Consider the following 23,295-nt stretch of genomic DNA (forward strand, 5'->3'; position numbering starts at 1 on the left):
TGCATTTGACTTTTTCCATGTCTACACAGCCTGCATATCTGGATCATTGGGCACAGCCTGGTCTTTATAATTCTTAATCAAGCCATTTGGCATCGGGCAGGAATACAACCTAGCAGTCAACTATACCTTCTACATTTACAGAAATTGTCCTCTCAACTTTTCTGAAATGACTTGACAAATTTTCACAAATGTAGAAAGAATTTGGGTCATACGTTTCTTACTTGGTTGCATGCTATGATAAAAGAAGGAAGTAGAAACCCATTTTCTAAATCGATATGCAACTGCTGATTTTGTTAATTCCACTTTTCTGATGAAATATGCCAAGCTGATGTCCCCAAGTCACTAGCAGCGAATAATACAGCCAAAATTTAACACAGAAATAGCTTACCCTGCACCACTACCGTATGACCAGAAAACCTCTTCTATCTATCCTATAAATAGTTTTCCTGAATAACCACTGCTAAAAGTCTTTTGACTGATAAAAATAGCAGTGTTCTTCCAAAATCCGAAGGACAAGCAAAGGGAGCTAAAAATTATTGGTGCCCAAAAGGTGACTTCGTGTTAAAACTATGCTAAATCCTAACACAGTGATTGCCTGTATCTTCAGCTCTATAATTGCACATTGTATGCATCTTGTAAAAACAGTTACTGTTGCTACTGAATGCAGGCGCCATAACCTATTTTTGCAAAATATGCAGGGATTCACATCCATAAATCTGAAAGCAAATCAAACCCTAAGCACGTAACGCAGATATTATGCAATCGGTAATATAGAATCAAATTGGAAACTATGAAATTCAAACACGGTTGCCGTCATTTTTTTTTCCTTTGCAGCAATATCATGGAATTGAAAAATCTTTTCTATTTTGCCCTTCCTTGTGTAAGTTCTTTTCTTGTTGTTATTTTCTTCTCTCGTTGTTAAAAATGAAAGTTTCACCTATCAGCATAGACAGGACTGGAGCTTTTAAAACCTTTGGCAGACTCAAGGACAAATAAATTCTGAAAACTCAGATGCAAATAAAAATAGCTAAATGGGGTTTTGCATATCAGCTGGCATCACTGCTTGAAAAGACAGTTCATGGGAGACAGTGGCAATCGCCAGCAAATAAACATATGTTGAGATTTCTGCAGATACACTGGGTTTCAGCCGTTTTTAAAATACTCCTCTCTTAAGGGACCAACGTTGGTTACACACTGTTTTCTACTTTGTCAAACCAAAAAGAAAAAAAAGTGAAAAGGATAAATGTCATGAGCAATATCTCTAAAGCCACCAACAGTATAAAGTGCATACTTATTTTGCCTAAATTGTTTGAACTACCCCAGCCAAGAAAAGGTTTTAAGTACCCTACTGGGACAGATGCAAGGCGGCAACAATAGAAGCCACACTAATGCAATCCAGGTAACACAATCCTGTTTCAAAAACACGGGGCCGGGCTAATTACAGCGCTGCTGAGTCAAGTTTCTTATGCCATCGCAACCCGCAAGAACAGGTCAAAATCAAATGTTATTCAAACCACAGTCATATCAACCTTCTATATCAGAGTCACGGCTTAAAACCAAATGAAAAACTTAAAAGCTTAACCCATTCACAAGCAAAAAAAAAAAAAAAAATGTTTTCATTGCGGGTGGCAAGGTACGGTTCTTGCCATCATCTAAACCAAAAGGAACTGTGCGGCAGAACAAAATGCTTACAGTTTCCAAGTTTTGGGGAATATTTGGGCTGGTCCTTTGATCACAACACTTTCTTTTTAACAGAAGCATAAGAAAAACTTGCTCAAAGTAACAAATGGTTTTTTGAAGAGATGTATTTAAATAAAACAAAACAGCATAAAGGTTATATTTATTTTTGACCTTTTTCATTTGAAGATTTATCTTCCACTGCAGGAGAAGGAATCACATGACTGGCATGTCTGCTCTCGCAGATAAACATGCTACTCTAACACCACGGGCAGCACGCGCAACTCACTGCATAGTGAACATTCACACGTGTTCGCTTTGAATCAAGTATATTAGTACTCAGTTATCAAGCAAAGGTGTATGCTTTGGGTGAATATTAGAGATATACTTAGTTAAGATGTCTAATTGAAATGTAAGCTTTAGAGAGCTACTTGGCAATCAAAATTGGGTTGAAGCTTGTGGAACCACATAAGTCAAAATCAATAAATCAATGTTTTGACATAAATTATGATGAAGCAGTTTTTCAGTTAACTGAAAAACAAGAAAGTAAGCCCCCAAAAGGTAAAGAATTGGAAACACAGATGGATAGGGTTGTTTGTTTTTAATCAGTATTTCCAAACCCAGAAAGGAACTTTTGGTCAGCTGTTCATTTCCTCAATGAGGAATCCATCAGTCTAATTTGCAAGACTCTTTTCCAGCTACTGGAGGATGCTAGCTAGCTCTTTTCCTCACTGACAACTGACAGTATCTATAAACCTTCCAGGCCATTTAACTCTCAATGAGTAATGCTATGTAACAAATGGTTTCTCATACATTGAAACATGGTTTCTCATGTTTCTATACAATGAATTTCAATAATTAAAATGTAAAATGAATATTTGGAATGCGACTTTGCATAATATGTGCACACACTGACTCCAAACTGCACCAAACAACTAAAACAAATTTATTGTTCTATAGTGATTTACTTGGTCATGTCAGATTAGTAATATGGGTCTGTTGAAAAACACAATAATTAAGACAAGCAGGATAAATTAATCAACTTATAATATAGTATGAGCTACCATCAAATGCAGGAGATAACGGTAGAAAGTCTTGGTTCACAGATCTCTTTAAAACTGCTTTTATGCATAAATAAAACCTTAAAATGTAGATGGATTACGTCCAACAGAACTACTGTAGCTAAAAGTGATAATGATTCAAACATTTTTCAAATAAAAGTTAAATATTTATAAGCACCCAACCACATTTCATAAATCACAAACTATTATTATTTTATTTCTGAAGCTTCCTGGCACAGCATGAGGATTGAGCCACAGAAAGTCAGGAAAGAAAGAAATATTCCTTTAAGAGCATGAATCATACACAAAACCGAAGCAATCCAAGAAAACAGGCCTCCAAAGAACATTCCATATGGTTTTCCCAGGAATCGCAAGAGCTCGGCGCAGCTTAGTCATGACCAACAGGCAAATTTCGGCCACATGCATTCCTACCCCTTGCCCATGAGCGACACAAGGCAGGTGTTTCATTATAATGAGGAATAAGAATCCAGTGAAAGTAGAGTGGTCCCTACCTGTCAATTATCACTGGATCTGAGGGAGTCTCATTTCGGTTGCCACAGCTTTTCTTGTCACAACAGCGGCTATGGAGCAAAAACGAAAGGATTTAGTACAACCATTACAATGTAAAATCATCATTTAGGCAGACAGAAGGTTCAAATTGCTAGGTTGCAAATGCTAGAATTACCACAAAGCCATACCTGGCAATCAACGGATCCCTGGGACAGAAAATTCTATGTGGGTCACCTATGGGTTAATGGCCAGGCTTAACCTCTCCCTGAACAAAGAAGGAGGGAGGAAGAGGGACTCTGCTGGAGCCACGACTGACAGCCCTAAGATGGGGTCTCCCCATCACTGCCCGCAGTATTGAAGAGTTCACTGTGAAATGCATTATTATTACATCTACCCAATGAGAATATTCAGGGTTGTGGGTGGCTCAAACGTTCTTCCCTCAAGATCACACTAATTGTGTGGAACGCGTCAATAATGAGGTATGAGTGATTTCTCCCCCTCCAGTCATTTTGTATTAAATGGATTCCTTTTTCTTTTCCTTTCTCTTTCAGGAGAGAGGTTTCCTTCAACCCCAGCCTGCCCAAAATCCTAAAGCTCTAACTGTTTGCTTTTGAACCATCTTCATGAGAATAAAAGTACAACATAGTAACGAAGACAAAGAAAAGGCAAGATAAAAGAAAGTGGAGATCCACACGTTCTCTGGCTTCTGTGTCCTGTGCTGGCCACCATTTACGTTTTCTGGAAGCATTATGGACAGTTGATCCAAAGGCTACCACAGCCCTGACAATGGACGCTCTTAATTAGGTTAGGAAAAAAGCAGCCATAGGCAAGAAAAGCACCCACTATCAAAATCCCACCCCAGCTGTGCTGATAAGGCTGTCAGTTTTTGTAAAACTGGGATGCTTGTAAGGGGTGAAAAATTAAGGTTTTTGAAAATTACCCACAGTCAATGGAAAACTGTCCATCTGAGCCTTGTTCACAAATAAAATATGTATGCACTGGTCAGTCCACACCCAGGGGCACACTATAAAAGCACATGTTTGATCAGTCAAGGAGGCAAGGAAGTTATCCAGGTGTTATACACTGCCATGCACCACAAATAAAATATGCACTTTTCTCCCTTCTTACACAGACATGGATGCGCGCACAGAAACACACAGACACACACACACACACACACACACACACACACACACACACACACACTTTACTTAGTGAATCACAGAGCCTAAATTTAGAGAGCTGCTGGAGACAACCAAACATTGAACTTCATTTTCAGGACCCAGAAATATACTTTTGGATAGACAGTCTTTCACCAAAGTTGGTTGGGTAGACTTTCCTGGCTGTAACTCTATCTCTGAGAAGAGAATCAGCTTCCAAATTTGGTGTTAATTCTCTTTGTCTCTCATATCTTCAGAAAGTAATAGTAAGAACTGTATCTCCTTTGTCAAAGCCCCAGCTAAAAGTCACTCTGTCCACCTTATAGCCTTTCCTTTCCAGATTCAAAGGGAACTATTTCCCTTAGGCCTAAGTTCTGCTATGCCAGTACTATGGACATAGAAAGCCCAAATATCCCAATACCCAAGAAACAGATGAGAAAACAAGGGAATGAGAAGTACAGTGATTGGAATGCTTACCAAAAAGTAATAATTTAAAAACTAAACCCCATCATCCCTTAACTCTGATCCCCTACACCTTCATATCAAGGGCTTTCCAGAGGAGCATGGTGGTTAAAAACACTGGCTCCAGAATCAGACAGAGCTACCTATGTGATCTTAAGCAAGGTAATCTCTCCCAGAGAATCTTAGTTTTCTCATTTGTAAAATGGAACATCTGTGATCCCCACCTCAAGTCCCAAGGCACAGATTCAGGGCAATCAGGGTATAAAGCTGGGCTTTACAATGCCCTCCTAAGTGCTCAATGAAGGGCAGTATTATTATCACCTCCTGCTCCTTCCTTATCCAACCTCCTCTTTCTCCAAACCTGAGCAAAGTTTCTCTGTGCTCTGCAGAAGCAGCAGGTCTCCAACCTATTCACAGAACCCACATCCCCTTTACTCAGGGAGAAAACCAGTAGGTGGGAAGGCCTATCTCTCCTCATCATTTTCCTTTTTTTCAAAACAGTGAGTGGGCAACGCAAGTCCCAATGGCTGAACCTTCATGCCAGGCCTGTCTAGACTAAACATGCTCCAGGGACACGTCTACCTTGTATGATGACAATTTCAAAGTAGAACCTACATGTCTTGCTTGGTTCTCTCTCTCCTCACTGCCATACCTCTCCTCCACATCGCTTTCATTTCTCACTTGGACTTCTGCAGTGGCCTCCCATCTAGCCTCACTGCCTCCACTCTTTACTGCCTAAAACAGCCAGAGTGATCTTTCAAAGTGTCAATGGGACTGTGTCACTTCACTGCCCAAGACCTTTTAATGGCTTCCCCCAGCACTTAGAATAGATCTATGGCATGACATGATGCCAGACCACCTCCCAACCTCCTGTCACTCTCCTCTGACTTGCCAAGCTCCAACTTCACTGGCCAATTTCAATCTCTCCAATATGCCTCACTCAGTCTGACCTCAGGTCCAGACCTGGGCAGGTCTTCCCACCTGGTCTGTTCATCCTCCAACCCTCCCTAGTTAGCCAGTCTCTACTGCCTGTTGAGGCTCAGCCTCTACGCTCCTTCTCTGGAGAGGCTGGCCCTGACACCCTTCAGTTTTCTCCTGGTTCTTTCCTTTCAGGGCATTTAACACAATGCAAATAATATACTTATGTATAGATTTGTGTATTGTTTTTTTGTTACTATCTTTCTTCTTCCACCCCACTCCCCCACTAAGCCATATGCTTAATAAAGGAAGAAGCTGTCAATTTCATTTGCCTAATGAGTAGCTTAAGGCCTGAAATAGAAGGGAGAAGGTGAAGATTGATTGATTGATTGATTGATTGATTGATCTAATGACTTCAAGAATGATGTAATGTACTGGGGGAAATACAATCCAAGAAAATAGGAAGGTGACAGATAGAGGAAGCCAAGCTGACCCTCAAAGCATGCACGGCAGGTGGAAGGAAGACTGACTCCCATCCCACCCCATACACCAAACCACCTGCCCCCCAGCAAGAGCCACACTAGGTCTGAGACTTGTCCTTTGACTGAAGCACTGTCTTTCTTCATCCTCTTAAAATAAAAACGCCCTTGAGCACAGCCAGATGAATTGAAGCATGGCATAAATGAGAACCATTTCTCTCTGCTGTGCCCCCAAGGGACCTAGGGGGAAAGGCAGATGTGAAGAACAGAAGTGTACAGGGAAAGATGGAACAGGAACAAAAGGGGGCAGTGAAGGAAAGAAGAGAAAACAAAATGAAGGGGCCAGAGGTCACTTAACACTTATAAAAAAAAACTTCATGCAAAGCATGAAGAATGTCCCCCAACAGGTTTCCTGTCTTTTTTTGGGGGGGGGTCATGTCACTGCACCACACGGTCGTCACTCCCAAAGTGGGCATCTTGGGCCCTGCTCTGTACCTGGGGTGGTGACAAAATAGTGTCCATGGGATGAGCTCCGCTTTAAAAATATACAGATATGCACATATATGTGTGTATACATATATATATATATATGCATCTCTGTGTGTATTTATACACACGTACATATGGAATTATGTACAGTATTAAAAAGGATGAAGGTGGGTTTTTACACACTCTCAAGGAAAGAAGTCTAAATCAAATTGTGAATCGAGAAAGCCAAGTTGCTGAATAGTATATATGGTATGGTCCTATTTCTAGGAGAAAAAATGAAGGGGTGAAAGGAGAAGGGGAGGGGAGGGGAAGAGTGAATGTGGCAAGGCCAGTTCACACCCTCACTTCACTCAAATCTCTAGGCAAAGTCACTGCCTTAGAAAGCCCTTCCCTGACTGACTGCTCCAGAGTGCTCCCTCATCCTGTCTCACTTTTCTCCCTAGTGCTCATCACATTGTATTCCATACTTATTTGTCTGTTTCTTTACTGTCTGTCTTTCCATGAGGACAGGGGCTTAGACTGTTTCGTTCACCCCTAGAACCCCAGCAACTAGAACAGAGCCCAGGGCACAGGAGGCCCTCAGGAAATATGTTTTGAATAAATGAAGAGAAACTTCAGAGAAGAAACCTATAGGGAGTAGGATAAGAAGCAGGAAGGGAGGGAGGGGATATATTTGTTTCCATACTTCTGCAGTTTTCTATTTTGTATTGCAATATTACTTTCTATTAAAAAACTAGGAAAGTCAACCGTAGGTTGGGGAACGAAGGTCTTCCTTTAGACTAAGATGACATCTATCCCCCTGCTGCTTCCTAGTTCTGAGCCCAGAGCCAAGCTGAGCAAAAACCAGTCCTTCTTCCCCACCTTGGTCTTTCTGGCCCTTCTCTTTCATCTCTTGTCTAAACCTAGCTGCCCCCTCGTTCCTTCTACCAAACTCAGAGAGATCAAGAAAGGGACGCACCGCCTCCACCCCACATAAGACAGGTATTAACCAAACAGGACAGGATGAAGGGAGAACAGATTCACTTGTGTTTAAGGCAGAAGAGCACTCAGGCTGAAACACCACACTACATGGACCAGCAGACGTGAAAGCACTTTAAGGGAAAAGTTACTGTGTTAATGACAGACATCTCAGTGCAATTATGTCCTCATCACTGTGTGACAGATGGATCTTCATCCATTGAAAACAGTGTTTCTTAAGCTCTTACTGTGCCAACCACAGACCTGGCGTTTGACCCCTAAAGTGTGCATCCATCAGGGGACTTGAAGTTTCCTAATTAACTTTGTCACAGAGCAAGGAGCCCACTATTTCACATCCCTTCTCAACCTGCAACCCAAGTGGCAGGAGGGCAGTGTGGTCTGTCACAGGAGTGGGTACCCAGCACCTGGTATCCTACAAACACTGCGGACTCAAAACAGCATCCCTTTCCCCAGCAGGATCGTGCATCTCTCAGACCATTTTGCACAGCCAGGGAAAATCAAACGCATGAGTCTCTTCCTTAGCAGACTAACACAGGTGGCATATCTCTAGTGACCTGACACACACCTTCATAAATCAGGGCAAGCAACATTTACATGTTTCCCAGTCATAGGACCTGCAGATCCTCATCTTAGGGACATGGAATCTCTTCCTAGAAGTAGAACTCCTTCAACTGGAGAAAAGCACCACCTCAATCTCTAAGCTTTACAACAGAAAATAAGATTTTCTTTCCTGTTTTGCCCAGGTGGCTACAGAATGAGATACATGAATTATATGAATAGTCTGATTAATACCGATAAGGGTAAGTTCACTCTTTCCCTTAGTTTACAAACATTGTCAAGCTTTCCCACTCTCTTAAAAAAAAATTCTCCTTTACTCTTGAGTTAGTTTCTTCACTGCCCACCTTTCTCCTTGCCAGGGTCGCCAACATTCCTTGCCACCTTAACCCCATAAAATCTGGTTTCCACGCCTCAGCACCTACTTGAATGTCTCCTCTCAAAGATCACCAATGGCTCTCTGGTGTTTTTCTTTCTTCAAGTCCATCAGGATCTCCCCAGCACTTATCCAAGATAGGGATCCATCTTGGCTGGGGAGGGAAACACCCTCCTTTTATTGCTATGGCCAGTATGCTCAAGGTTCTTTTTCCTAATTCTTGAATATACTCTCCCTCCTTGCTAAATATGACCACTCCCCAAGAATGTACCCATGGCCTCTACTCTTTCTATTCTCCCACTCTTTCCAATCCCATTAAGCCCATAACTTCAGCTCCCCCTTTGGGAAAAGACTTCCAAAGCTAGTTATCTTTTACCCTGACACTCTCCCAGCTCCAGGCTGCAGCCTACCCACTGCAATCCTCTCCCCAGAGAAATCCTGCCAGACCACCAGCAAACGGACCCAGACACTTCTTCATATACCCTCTAAAACTCTTGTCCTATCTCACCACCCCCCCCCATACCTACAGCTACTACCCACCTGCAGGTACATCCTCCCTTCTCAGAACAGCCACCATCTTTCGCTTCACCCCTCATCACAGACAACCCTGTCTACACTGTAGTGTGGCCTCCTGCTAATAGGTCGCATCTCCCAGGCTAACCTGTAAACTCTCTTATTGCAAGACCAGTCCTTTGGCTCTGCGTTCCACAGTGCTTTGCACATAGCAGGTGTTAAAAGAATGAGTGAAAACATCCTTAACCACCAAACCTCAAATGAACAAAGTATGTTAATGTTATAGTAGGCAACACTCTTCAGTGTTCTTTTATCATCTTTCACTCTAAACAACTATGTACCAGGTACATAGGTAGACGCTGCAGATAACCGGGTCACTGTTATTACTACTTCTGCTTCTACTAATATTACTGCTAATACCGCTGCTATTCCTGTGTCAGGCACCATGGTAAGTATTTACCGGGATTACAACATTTAATCCTAACAACCACCCTGGGAGAGAAGTAACATTTTCCCCCCATTTCACACATGGGACAACTAACAGAGAGGAAAGCTGAGTGACTTCTCTGCCTTCAAGGAGCTCTTAGCTCAGCAAAGGAGGATGGGTCCTGGGCACATGGTTACAATGTGCTGGGCACTATGAAGGAAAAGCATGGGATATAATAGGAATTCATAACAAGGGGACAAAACTCAGACCAAGGGCCAGAGATGTTTTCCTGAAGAAAACCGTGCTTAGGTAGAAATCCGAAGCACAAAATCAGAATAAGCCAGCAGAAGAGTAAGGAAGAACAGACTGTTTCAAGGGGCCAGGCTTGCCCTGGGAACTCATGGTCCCACAAGAGGCTGGGCACCGATAATGGAAACAGAATGCTTTCCTAAACAGAACACCCATCCCCTGAAATCTTCCTGTGCACTGGAAGGAGAGAAAATCTGCCCTGGCCTGCCTGGGGCACTGGGAACTAGGACTCACCTACCAAGCATAGTTCCTATTTTCCATTTACATTTAAACACAGGATGTTGAGATGCACATATAATCAAATCCCTTATAGACTCCTGCTTTAAAAAATCCTGCAGGGGGCATATTTTTTAGAGAACTTAACCACTAAGTATTAGCAAAATATAATGATAATTGGTACGATAGATTCCAACTTATCAAAAATGCAGAAACTCTCCCAGAATACCACAAAAAGAATTCTATGCCATCAAGTCTAAGAGGTTTTGTCTCAAAGACAGGCAATAATTATGATCTAATGGCAGTAAGTTCTTTAGCCAGCTCATGCAATGGGGTTACCCTCTCAACAGAATAAAATATATATTTTTTTAATTTGCAACCACCTGAGACAAAACTCCCTGGTGTTTTTCTTTTTTTTTTTTTTCTTTTTTTTTCTTTTTTCTTTGCCTGCAACAAAACAGAATCATCCAAGCCCTTTCTTGTCTATCTAAATTTTTGTGTCTTTACCATAGCTCCAATGTACTATAAATATACAGCTTTTGTGACATAAATGCAAAGTTTTATTGTGCTGTTAGCCTTGATAGAAAGCACTGCAGAAAGTTGTTTAGAAATTAAATATCTAAAACAAGCTATTTTAAAATCCAGGGCCCTCACTATTTCATGTCTGCAATGAAGAAATTTCATCTTGGGGAGAGCAAGCTGTCTTTCACACCATATGGCTAATGGTGGTGCATAGCAATTAGCCAGGCTGATTAATGGTGAACAGACTCTAATTTTATGCTTATAATTGAGCCTGCATTTGCACCCCTGGTGCAAATTCAGCACATCCCAACTTCCACTTACAACAGGCAAGAAATCAAGAGAAATAGGATGGTGTGGAAAGTGAGAATTTTTTTCCTAAAGCCCCCTAAAGAGCATCAGATTTGCAATTTAAAAGACTGTTAGCCACACAATAGATGACAGGTTTGTGTAATAGGGTCATGGCGGCCTGGTAAACAAACAGTACCCCTTACACATCTATAGGCAGCCAGGAAAACCGTAATCTGTAACATTAGCAGGATGACATTTTGAATATGGCTTTTCCCTCTTAGCCCCGCAGTACAAATATCATCATTTGCCTTCAGTGGCTTGAGAGTTTTATTTTTGCTATTTTTATGTTTCTGAAAAATAGAAAGAACATCAGCAGTAAAGCACGCCAACCAGCATAATAAAGTACTTTGGACCAATGAATTTTAAGAACAAGAAAAATATAAACTGCATTAATAGAGGGCAGGCTTATGTGTGAAAGGCATAATATATCTTTAAGTATTTTAAGAATAGAATTATTTCCAGCATAGTCCAAACATGTACAGATATGAGATGCAAATCTATGATACGTAGACATTAGTTGGCTTATTGTTCGAGATCCATCTTTCTGCCTGTCCCTTATTTGCTAGAATCACATGTAATAGAACATAGAAAATTCATTCTAATGACATGCATGCTAATTGTGGGAAGCTAAAATAGAGATATGATCAGAAAAGTAGTAATACAAAGGAGATCACTTTTAATGCTTTTCAAAATGATTTTACTCATTTAATTCTGAAAACTGTAACTCAGTTTTACAATTCTTGCTTACATATAAGTATGACACTAATTTTTGCCTAATGATATCTTCTGAGAAATTGAAAAACCATATTTTTGGGTTTTGTTACTATTTTAAAGGTAGGGAAAAGCAACCTCTTCATGGAATAATTAACAAGTTTTACAAATCACTGAAGTGAACACTTGTGAAACTCCTGAGTAATTTAGAATAATCTATTAAAAGCATGCTTTTTGAAGAGAAAAAAAAGAAATTTTTATATCCACATAGAATTATAGATATAGAAGTTAATATTTGGGATTTCAGTAAGAAAACACACTGAGCCCCTTTTATTTCATTTCCACCTGTAGAGTTTTAAGATAGCTTTCCCCACAAGTCCACGAGCAGCAAATAAAGCCCACCCTCCCGTGCTGAAGTGGCAGCTGAAGGTCTAAAGGGATTGGTCAGTAATAGTCAGGAGCCAAGCATGCTTTGTGCCAGAGAGAGCCTGCATGGCTAACAAAGCAATTAGTAGCCTTTCTCTGATGCGTAGTGGCATCTTCATGCTTTATCCAATTACTCAGAATATATCAGGTGTTATTTTACGCTGGTGTTATTTTATGAAGAATAAAAATCCTATACCGCAAGTCTAAAGGCTGTTCTCTCATCTACTCTCTCAAGTGTGGAGGACTGGCTGAGGCCATGAAAGTGAATTTGGTCTCCTTGCTTATTTTCAAATGTAGCTTGTGCCTGATTACAGGCAAAATAAATACACTCGTTTGCGGGTGACACGAATTTTGATATCTTTCAGGTGTAAAAATGTGCCATCCTTCCAAAAGCTCGCTACTACTGAGAAATATTAGCTACGTTGTCAGAGTTATATACAGGGTAACTAAGAGGAACAGATCAGATGCAAGGGGTGAGGGGAACCCACACTAAGTTTAAGGAGGAATGATGCCTATGTACTGATGGTCATATTTTGAAGTGGGAGAATTAAAAAGGGGAACTATAACTTTTAAATCTTATCCAAACCAGAGGCTTCTGCTGACATCAATAGAACTCTTACTTATTTTACTAGCAACGCAGTTGAACACATATATTAACACTAAAAGGTTATATTGTATTTTATTTGATTGAGAGGAAGAAGGGGAGGGCATTGCTTTGTGCCCATTAACAGTGTGATATCAAAATGGAAATGTATGTCTTCCGGGATGAAGTCTAATAAATAATTGAGAACCACTGTGATGCCTGACACTTTACTACCAAACACTTGTGTTTAATAGTTCTTTTTAGATCATCTAATAGAAGCAAGATAAATATACACCCAAAAATAGGCCTGTGCTCACCTAGATTTGAGATACAAATTCATCTTCTCCTTGCTAATTAAAGGGAAAGAACAAGGTATTTCTTACCTGCACATGATTTCGTGTGTGAGCAAGACTCGGCACATTTCTGGGTTCTTGTCTTGGCCTTCATACACTATGGCCTGTAAACAAAGGCACGAATTGAGCTAAAAATGGAACCAAGTAGCAAAGAACAAACTATCGCAATTGAGTACTTGATCATTTCACCATTGCTGGGGGCCAATTAGCTTTTGGGAGCCCAAGACTGTCTGTTTCAAGATACGTTGTTAAGGATCAACCCAAATCAAGTAGAGGACATATGTTCCTCTTTGTCCCGTCAACCACATTATTAAGACGCACACCTTTGGATCAGTGTGTGAGATGAACTTCTGTTGTCAAGACAACCACAATTCTCCTTTCAATTCAGAATAAAATAAATCTAATCAACGAGGAGGAAAAGCCTGGAAGGTTTAGCAGATTCGGATACTAGTGATTTAAAATATAGAAAAGCACGTGGATTTGATTTTTAAATATGTGTTTGTTGCCTCATTTTACTATTTCTAATGCCAACGTTTAGTGTTCCAGAGATGAGTAGCAGAAAACAAGTGGGGGTATGGCTAATGAGTCCATTCACTAACTGTGTCTTCTTTGAGATGATTCATCAATCAGGGAAAATCCTTCCTTCCGCCTACAGGCTGAAAACATGTGCTCCCCAGGGTGTACACCCACCCAAACAGTAATATTTGCCGGCATATGCTGTGTGTGTGGGCTTAAGCCATAGAGTTATCTCCCTCAACTGAGAAGAATTACATCTGACTCCCAAAATTTAGATTCCAAATCACCTCATCAGCCAATACATCTTTGTCTGTTCTCAGTAATGTGCATACAAACATTTTGCTTAAAATCACCACGAAGTTTCCCTGAGAGAGCAGTTTCCTGGAAGATCTACGTGTGAATACCTGGGCCAAAGAAAAACACAGCTATTCGCAGAGCACTGCCTACATCGGGATACATATTAACTAACTTAACACTGTATCACTGCATAAGACTAACATGACACAACTTAAGATTATTAATAAAATTACTTTCACACATTTAGATAACTCTCAATTTCTTGGTGACAAAACTACTTGGTGGCAAAACCAGAGACTATGCTTATTTAGGACATAGAGATGCTGCAGTAACTAACTGGGAGTTGCCTCTACTGTGCTTTGTTTATAAGCCTGGTACTTTCAGAACCTGTAAATGATGGAGACAGCTTAAGACACAGTGTGTGCAGACCCTAGAGCAGACTCTGAGTGTGATATCTAACTCCATTATAGAACAAAAATTGCAACAACAAATAAAAACATGATGAAAAGGACCTGTATAAGGAGAAAACCTTTCTCTATGACTGGCCCATCAAAACCATTTTTTTTTTTTTATGGTTAGCCCACCATAACTCTGTATTTTTTAATGTTTTATTTGGACACAATTTTAGCCTGACAGGAAAGTTGCAAGAATATAAAAAGAATTACAAGATAGTCTTTAACCAGATTCCTCAAATGTTTACACTTCACTAAATCTGCTTATTCTTTTCAATTTTTTTTCCTTAACCATGATAAGTAAACTGGAGACATACCCTAAATAGTTCAGCATGTATTTCCTTAAACCAAAGCATTCTCTTCAATAACCACAGGGCAATTATCTGAATCAGAAAATTAGCACTGATACAATACAATAATCTAATCTACAGACTTTATTGAGATTCACCAATTACAAAATAATGTCCCTCACAGTGAAAACAAAAAATACAATACCAATCATTGCATTCAGCTGCCATGTGTCCTTTAAAACAGACCATTCCTGAGTCTGTATTTCATGATATTGACATTGTTAAAGAATATAGGCCAGTTCTTTTGTCGAATACCTTCAGTTTGGGTTTGTCTGATGTTTCCTCAGATTTAGAGTAAAGTTACCCAATTCAAGGCCAGAATACCACAGATGTGATTCTGGGTTCTTCTCGGTGTATCAAATCACACTGTCGACTAGTTCTATTACTATAATGGCACAGTAAACGAAATGGTACGGTAAACTGACCATTTGGTTAAGGTGGTGCCTGCCATCCACCAGAGACCATCAGCCAGATTTCCCCACCGTGAAGTTACTACTTCATCTTATGTAATTCATAACTATTTTATAGAGAGCTAATCTAGATTATGGTAATATCATATTATGCCTAAAATGTTCATCCACTAGTTTTAGCACACACTGATGATTCTTTCCTGTACTCTTAAAAGACCTTTTCAAACGCCCAAGAAGCTGCTTTAGTCAAGAAAATGCATTAAGTAAATCAAAAACATTTTGAAAACCAAAAATTGTATCTGTCTGCTTTATTTATGGCAATCACTGCTAAAACCAAAGAAACACAGTAAATAACTGATTAGGTCTCATATAGGGTGCTAAAAAACTCTAATCGGATGCATTTTTGCGGCATCCTATTACCACTACATGTTTTGGTTGTTCTCTTAATATCCTGATAACCTCCATTTCAACTTCAGTTTTTTGTCATGCTAAACTAATACAAGTAACTTGGTAAATATACTCATAGATATTGCAGGGTTTTCCCTCCTGTTTAAAAAAAAAAAAGAAGTTTGGTTTCTTTAAGAGGAATGCATAACAGTTACATCAGACCTTCTCATTTTGATTCTTTCTAGATGAGACCAATATTATTTTTGTTGAGGCTGCTGGTTCCACTGAAATCAGTGATGATACCCAATGAAAGACACTCTGCAATACAGATATGCTCACAACTTCCCCAAACAGTAGATGATCCGTGCATGCCCAGAGAGCCTATGTTTTTATCTTTAGTGACTGAACATCATTTGTCGAAGGCCCAGGGCCTCTGTAATACATCTCTTTATCAAATGCCAAATTGCCACTTCACTTCTGGCAAGCAGACTCAAAATGGAGAATCTTTCTCTAAATCTAGCATATTAAAATAAAAGTATGAGTTTGCATTTGCTCAGAAATAGTTAAGCATTCTGGGGAGGGGTGGCAGCATGAAGTTTCTGCTGTCTCTCTTTCTGAGGCCTCAACAGAACAATATTTTTCAGCACATACATGCAGAGAAAGAAGTACTACTTCTGTGACTTCTGAAATAAAAGCAAGAGAAAGAGGGAGTTTCTTCACTCTCCTATGAAGTAGAATTAAAACCCTGTAAGTACAGTGAACTAGAAGCTTAGTAGAACAGAATCAGTTACAGAGTGGAACTCAGTCACAGGCAGATCTCCCTCTGACCTCACCTGTGCAGTATTTGTTACTGAAAAAGCTGCTTAAACACACACACACACACACACACAAACACTCGTATGAAAGATATGGGCCAAGAAATCAACATTCTGATGAGATCCAAAATCGGAAAATATGATACATTTATTTTGCTGAATATCTCTGAAGCAGCGTGTCAACAAATAGACCTTTTAAAAATGCCACCAAGCTCTCCCTCCAGCTTACACATACAGCTGATAGCCACACATCAACTCTCTACCATCTACATTTCATACACCGTAAAGACGGGTTCACAGTTCAGCAAACCCAGACTTTAAGCCTAAAAGGAAAGGGATCTTCTAATACCAACTTAGAAGTTTCTGCTTTTCTTACTAATTTAAATATGTGCCTCTGTGGGGTGTGAATCAAGCGCCCTGAGCCTGGATCAGCTGGGAGATCACAGAAGCATATAAACGGCATTGACTATTTTAAGTGAAACCATTTTAATAGACAGCTGGTTTAGGGCCCAGACAATGGGACACCAAGAAGAAGGCTTATTTTCATCCTCCACAGTAAATCATGCGTCTGCTCACTGAGAGGAAGGTAGTCTGCTGTGAGAATGACAAAGACAACAGTGATTTAAATAAATCAATGTGTTTATCAGGAGTACAGACCTGAGGCCTATTAACAGACATGGGCAGGATGGGGAGAGAAAGTATATAAAATATATTATTTAAATAAATGAATTGATGGCAAAGCAAGTTAGGGTTTTAACCTAAGAAATACAAAATGCAATTATCAAGTAGAAAACAATATTGACCGTAATCCTTCCAATGGCAAGTAAATCGCTGACAGTGACAGGAATACTTGTACAGGAAGAAAAGCAAAAGAATAAACAGCAGTAACTTCATCTCAACTTTAAAAACCTGATGCAATTGATAAAGAAGTTGTCAAAAGTGACACATGTGGAGCGGATTTAGCTTTCTGATATACCAACCTCCCTTTTCTTAATGCCCTCTTCTAATAAGCAGAAAGAAAATAGCAAATTATTTTTAACACTCCATTAATTTTCAGGTTAAGGGTTTTTTCCAGAATAGTTTTTTTAGTGAACAAAATAGTTTTTTTAGTGAACAAAAAAGAGGAAAAAAAATAGGAATCAAACTTTCATAGCCTTATGCAACAGCAGTACCAGAAGTTTTACTGCGAGAGAATAAAATGCCATCAATTTCAAATGCCCAATTATAAATTCACCTATATCATCTGTGAAAAGGAATAAATCAATCAGTAGAAAAAATCTGCCTCAGTTGCCACTATTTTAGATGGCATTTGGTGAAGTGTGGTTCATCCTTGCTTTTCCAAAATATCACTGGGTCTTAAAAGTTAATTGAAACTTACTATGGATAAAGACCACACAGTGAAAGGAAAGATACACAGTGAACATGCAGCAGGATCACACTTCAATAGCATGCCAAAGGAAATACAGAGAATTGAGCACGGCTTTTCTTTGTTTACTTTTCTAATAGTTTTAACTCTTTGTGTTCTATGCCAAAACAAAGAGGGTGAGGAAAATACTTTTGACTTTGGTTCTTCAAATCCAAAAGGGTTTGAGGAGTAAATGTTTTCATTAAGAGTCTTTTTTGGTTTACAATCAAATAGTAGGAGACTTCTCATCATTAGAGGGAGGGAAGGAAGGAAGGAAGGAAGGAAGGAAGGAAGGAAGGAAGGAAGGAAGGAAGGAAGGAAGGAAGGAAGAGAAAGAAAGAAAGAAAGAAAGAAAGAAAGAAAGAAAGAAAGAAAGAAAGAAAGAAAGAAAGAAAGAGAGGGAGGGAGGGAGAAAGAAAAGAAAAAAGGGAAAGAGAGGAAAAGAAAGAAAGAAAGAAAGAAAGAAAGAAAGAGAAGGAAAGAAAGAAAGGGAGGTTACCCATAACTAACCCAAACTCCTAATTTTCCTTTTAAATAAAAATAGTAACCTTGAAAATATGTTACTTCATTTTCTACATACAAAATAAAGGCCAAACCTAATTTGTCACCTTCAAGAATAAGTTCATGAATGTACAAAGTACCTCCTTCAACCAGAAGTAAAATGTCCTCTAAATACAGACTGTCAACAAGCCTTTGGTAGCAAGTTAGCAAGAATTGGAACTAATCAAAAAATAATATGAACACCTACAATATCAATGTACTGTACTATTAATCATTGCATTCAACCACCAAGTTATATTACTTGTCATTTAAAAAAAAAAAGTGCTAGCTTATGTGATCCCAGAAATTTCCAGAAGGTGAAGGAGCCCTAGTTAAAAATTAACCTGTGCCAAAGGAAACACTACAAATCTGACATTTCATAAACAATTGTGTCAAACAGCAATCCAACATTAATAGTGGGATAAAATAAAAAATTATTTTGCTTCAATTAGCAGCTTGGCTACTGGTGAACAAATTATAAAGATGTAATTTCAGCTCAGCAGCTAAGCAGGCCTGTTTTCAGAACTGAATTAGGAAAGTTGCAAAGGAATGATATCATATTCAGTATACCGTTCAGTTACATCACAGCCTTGAATAAAAAGAGAATGTGTATCAAAAGCAGTTAGCTTTAGAATACATCTTTAATGTCTCGAAATGAAATCCCTTATGTTATTCAAGCACCAAGATAAAAATTGAATCATTCTAACAATCCCATATTATATTTCTTTTTCTAACAGTAATGAGATATTTCACTCATATGATAATTATATTTACATGTATATTAGTAGATACAGCTGGTTTTGTCAACCCAATGGGACAATAATAATAATAATAAAATAATAAAAGCAGCTAATTTATTAAGCACTTAATATGTGCCAGTCACTATTCTAAGCACTTTGCATGTATGAATTCTCACAACAGAGCTTCAAGGTAGGTGCTATCATTATTTTCATTAGTTTGGCTCCAAATGCTTACATATTTTAATTATTCACTGAGACCAAATCATTTTTGCTCAACAACTATATAAACAATTCACCAACATCCAAACACTCCTTCGCTCCTGTCACCAATATAAGTAAAGACCTAAGAACAGACTATTGGTATAGTCATAGGAGTTCGATAAATGCATCACTACTAATATGTTCGTTTTTAATGCTGTTCAAACATTCACATGGAAACAGCTCTAGCGTAAATATCCCTGAACAAATGGCTGTATATTATCCAGGAGGGAGCAGTTGGACCGCCAGACTGGGGAAGTACTAGGCCATCTGGCTCCGGCAATCTCTCCAAAACCATCAGCTTTGTTTTCACCCCCAGACTCCAAACAACACATTTTCCACTGTGATGAGTTTACATTTTCCCAAACACAGGTCCTGATCATGCATAAAAATTCCAAACTTCTTCATTCCTCTATGTGCAAGGAAATTTAAATCACCTGCATTTTTGACATGTTACCAAAGGAAAGAGAAAGCTGCTGAAATATGGCTCCTGACTATAAACTTGCCCTGTCTTTTTTTTTTTGTTTGTTTCCCCAAATGTATGAAAGAACCTCTCTGCTGTCCTGTGAATTCCTTTCGAACTTATTGATATACTAAAAATGTGTTTATCTACCAATGAAGAACCATGAACTGAAAGGGTGGTTAATCAAATCTACGCAGCTGTGGCAGGATATAATGAAACAATCAATAGGAAAAAATGCACTTGCATCAATAACTTAAAGTACTGGGAACATCAAAAGAAATATATAAAGAAGATTAGTTTGTAAGATAAATATGACAGCATTTCTGATTATTGTACTTTGGACTTTCCACTATGCTAGGACCTTTTTAGGGTTCCCTTACCACATCACCTCCCTTCAAATCCATACATGACAAAGATTATGTGACTATCATTTTCCCCTTTCCAAAAAAGAGCTTCTGTCTGGGGGCAAGAGTATTTAGTTTTAGATAACTTTATGGAATTTGGTACTCTTTGTTTGAATTATAAAAATGTCACTTTTTTAAAGCAAGATGGTAGGAGGGAAGATAAGTTAAAGGCTTTTTTTAACTATTTAATGTTAACTCACCAAAGCAATCACATAACATAATTATATTTCAAATACTACATGAAAATCTGAAATGAGCCACATTAAACCTCAGACCTCCCCCACTGGGTTCATTTGAACTTCTGTAGTAGATATTGTTTCTGAATGCAACAGCCATAAACTTCTGGATCCTACAGGCCTTTTTGCGTGCTCTCTAATGGAATACCAAAAACAGCAATGACACAAAAACAACCTATTTTTAGTCCAGCTAAACTTGGTTTTGAACAACCCTTCCCAAAAGCAAGCCTCTTATTTTCTAGTTGGTGGATGAATTTTTTAAATATCATTACATCCTTTGTGTTTTCTGAGAGAGGCATGGGAATAAGGGGGCTCAGATTCTTACACATTCACTTGTAATAAAACTTCATCTTTCCCAGTTGAGTCCAAAATTAAGAGTCATTACCCAAAATAGTGTAATGAGACACTTTGAAAAGGTGTGAAATACTGTGTCACACTAATACATCTTGGTTGATTGAGTACATTTCTGTTTGACTTCAATGCTGCTAACTCCACCCAAGTTCAAGAACATTGTATGAAAATATAGAATGCACAGCTAGTTTTGGATTCTCCTTGCCAAAGATTCCCTTTGAGTTTTAACCCCAACTTGTGAGTCAAAGATAAGACATCACACACAAAATCTGCTTCTGTGATATGAAAAATGTTACAAGCAAGCAGCCAAGAGGAGACACTTGAACTGTGGCTAGGTATTCCCTCCAAAAATTATGATGTTATTAGAACTCATCCTGTCATTGAAATTATCCCATTCTTTACTCTAAACATCAAAATCCTGACTCTATCTGGAAGAATTTCACAGGGGAAAAAAATTGTAACCATTTAATCATTCAGCTTATGTCAAGCCTTACTTGAACGGGTCACTTCATATTTAACTAAAATAAAAAAAATTAAGAAATTTTAAATCAGACCTGGTAGTTAATTATCATAGAATAATTTCAAGCTAGTTGAGAATCTGCTGTTTCACCAATCAAGGCTAAAATATAATAATAATGTCACAGCAAGAAAAGTTATGCTTCTTCACACTGAACTCTTTTTGAAGACTATTGTATTAACTATGTATACAAGTAGCTAACCTACTTCCCAAACTCTTACAGCACATAATCAACAAACAAACAGATAATGGTCAGGGATTGCCTTTCAAAGCGAAAGCTACCACAGAAGGCATTAGACAATTATTATGAGAGCAAACAGGTATGCCTCAAAAACAAAAAATCACTTTCTCTTGGTATTTTTGGACTTAATTCAGATAATTATTTAAACCTTTTTCAGGTCTCTCCCCACCAAAATATATAATTGTATACATTTATAATTTTAACTTTCAGTGAGATGTCATATTATGGCAAATGACTTTCTCATATCTGTTATTATTAAAAATAAATTGTATCTTGATCTAGTTCCCCACCTCCAACTCATAGAATTTATAATACCATGCAGTCAAAAAATGCCCTAAGAGTTTTTAAGCTCTATGACCTTGTTAGTAAAATGATATTTGATGTATTGCTTTATAAAAATCAAGATTATTCTCCCACCATATGAGACTGCATAAAATCAGTTCATTTCATAATGGGAAAATCAATTCTTGGTGGCACTTTTTGTTTAAAGGGTCTAAAATAAAGTTTTGAAAGCAGTTAATCACTCCAAACACGTCCCAGTTTTGAACTCCTTAAAATTGTTCATTTCATAGTGCTGCCTATAATTTAATATTTAAGTGGACAATGTTGCACAAGCAGACAGGTTTGTGGGGATTTTTTATCTTTGAAAAGTAAATTCTAATAAATACATATGGAATATGTATTACAGTTCATACTTTCCCCTCCCCCGCCTTTTCTTTCCTCTGATGAGAATGGCAGGAAAAGATACATATGGTATCAAAGACAATTTTTTAAAACAAAACTCCACTTAAGTCATTTTTGTTTTGATACAGTAAAAAAAAAAATGTTACTGAAATCAGGCTTTTCTGTTTCTGCTTGGCAGGATAAAAAAATTTTTTTAACTAACAAAATACAATGTGTTCAAATGAAAGGGAATTATCCTATATAATAATCAAAACCAGTAAAGAAAAGAAGACCGAAAGTACAAATATGAATTTACTCTGACCAATCAACAAAGAATTAAATCTTCAGGAAAGCCAAATATTTTGGGCAAATAACTTAAAATAGATTTCAATATGTATTTATTTATTATTGTTAAAACTACATTTCATACCCTCGTGTTTTTTTCTTAGTTCACCATGAAATATGAGACTAATAATCAAAGTTAGCTATTATTGAAAAGTTCTTGCTGAGTATATTTTAAAACTTCCAACAGCTTATGAATGTGCATTGTGTACAACATATTTAAGCCATGCTTATCTAAAAACAATTTTTAAATGTGCATGTATGCCCTAATTTGAAAACTTCTAAGTGAGTATCTATTAAAGAAGATCACCCTCCTTATTTTAAAGGGAATATTTTAAAATCGCAATCAAGCAAATAAGTTTTATCCATCTTACTAAATTGGTAGTTGGTACACTTTGATAACTTTTCTCTTTGTTCTAATTTCTTTCCCCCACCCAGTAAAGCTGGCTTCTTTTTTGTTACTAAGTCCTCCAACTACCTAACCAGCTACTTAATTCTGAAACTAAACTATGCCTTAAAATTAAAAAAAAAAAAAAAAAAAAAGGCTCCTGTGCCTCATTAAAACGTCAGGCCTCTTTTCTGACTCGGCTCATAATTGTATCTTTTAAACCATAACTCAACCTTAATGTATATTGCTTGACACCCGCGTGTTGGGGAGTTTCAGAAAATGCCGTCTATATACCTTTAAGACCACAAGCTCACTCTCGCTGCCTGGCTTCTTGCCAAACTCGGAGGCAAAAGCAGGAGGATTTTTACAAATACTCAGTAACAATTGTTGCTCCCTCTTCCAACAGTACTACTACCACAACCTCCTTTTAAGAAAAAAAAAAAAAGA

At 38.3% G+C, this 23,295-nt stretch overlaps 1 protein-coding gene across 12 annotated transcripts in view; it reads right to left on the reverse strand.

Moving 5' to 3' along the window:
* The window catches only part of EBF1 (EBF transcription factor 1), a 389,133-nt gene that overhangs the window by 361,292 nt on the left and 4,546 nt on the right, over positions 1-23,295 (reverse strand). For all 12 annotated transcript variants that reach the window (XM_086705112.1, XM_086704851.1, XM_086705046.1 and 9 more), the window contains exons 5-6: positions 13,104-13,177; positions 3,251-3,319 (exon numbers count right to left, since the gene is read on the reverse strand). In XM_086705112.1, coding sequence (XP_086561238.1) covers positions 3,251-3,319; positions 13,104-13,177 — 143 coding nt within the window. The remainder of the gene's footprint in view (positions 1-3,250; positions 3,320-13,103; positions 13,178-23,295) is intronic.

Source organism: Puma concolor, chromosome A1 (genome assembly GCF_028749965.1).
Source record: "Puma concolor isolate L17-30 chromosome A1, mPumCon1.1.hap2, whole genome shotgun sequence".
Lineage (NCBI taxonomy): Eukaryota > Metazoa > Chordata > Mammalia > Carnivora > Felidae > Puma > Puma concolor.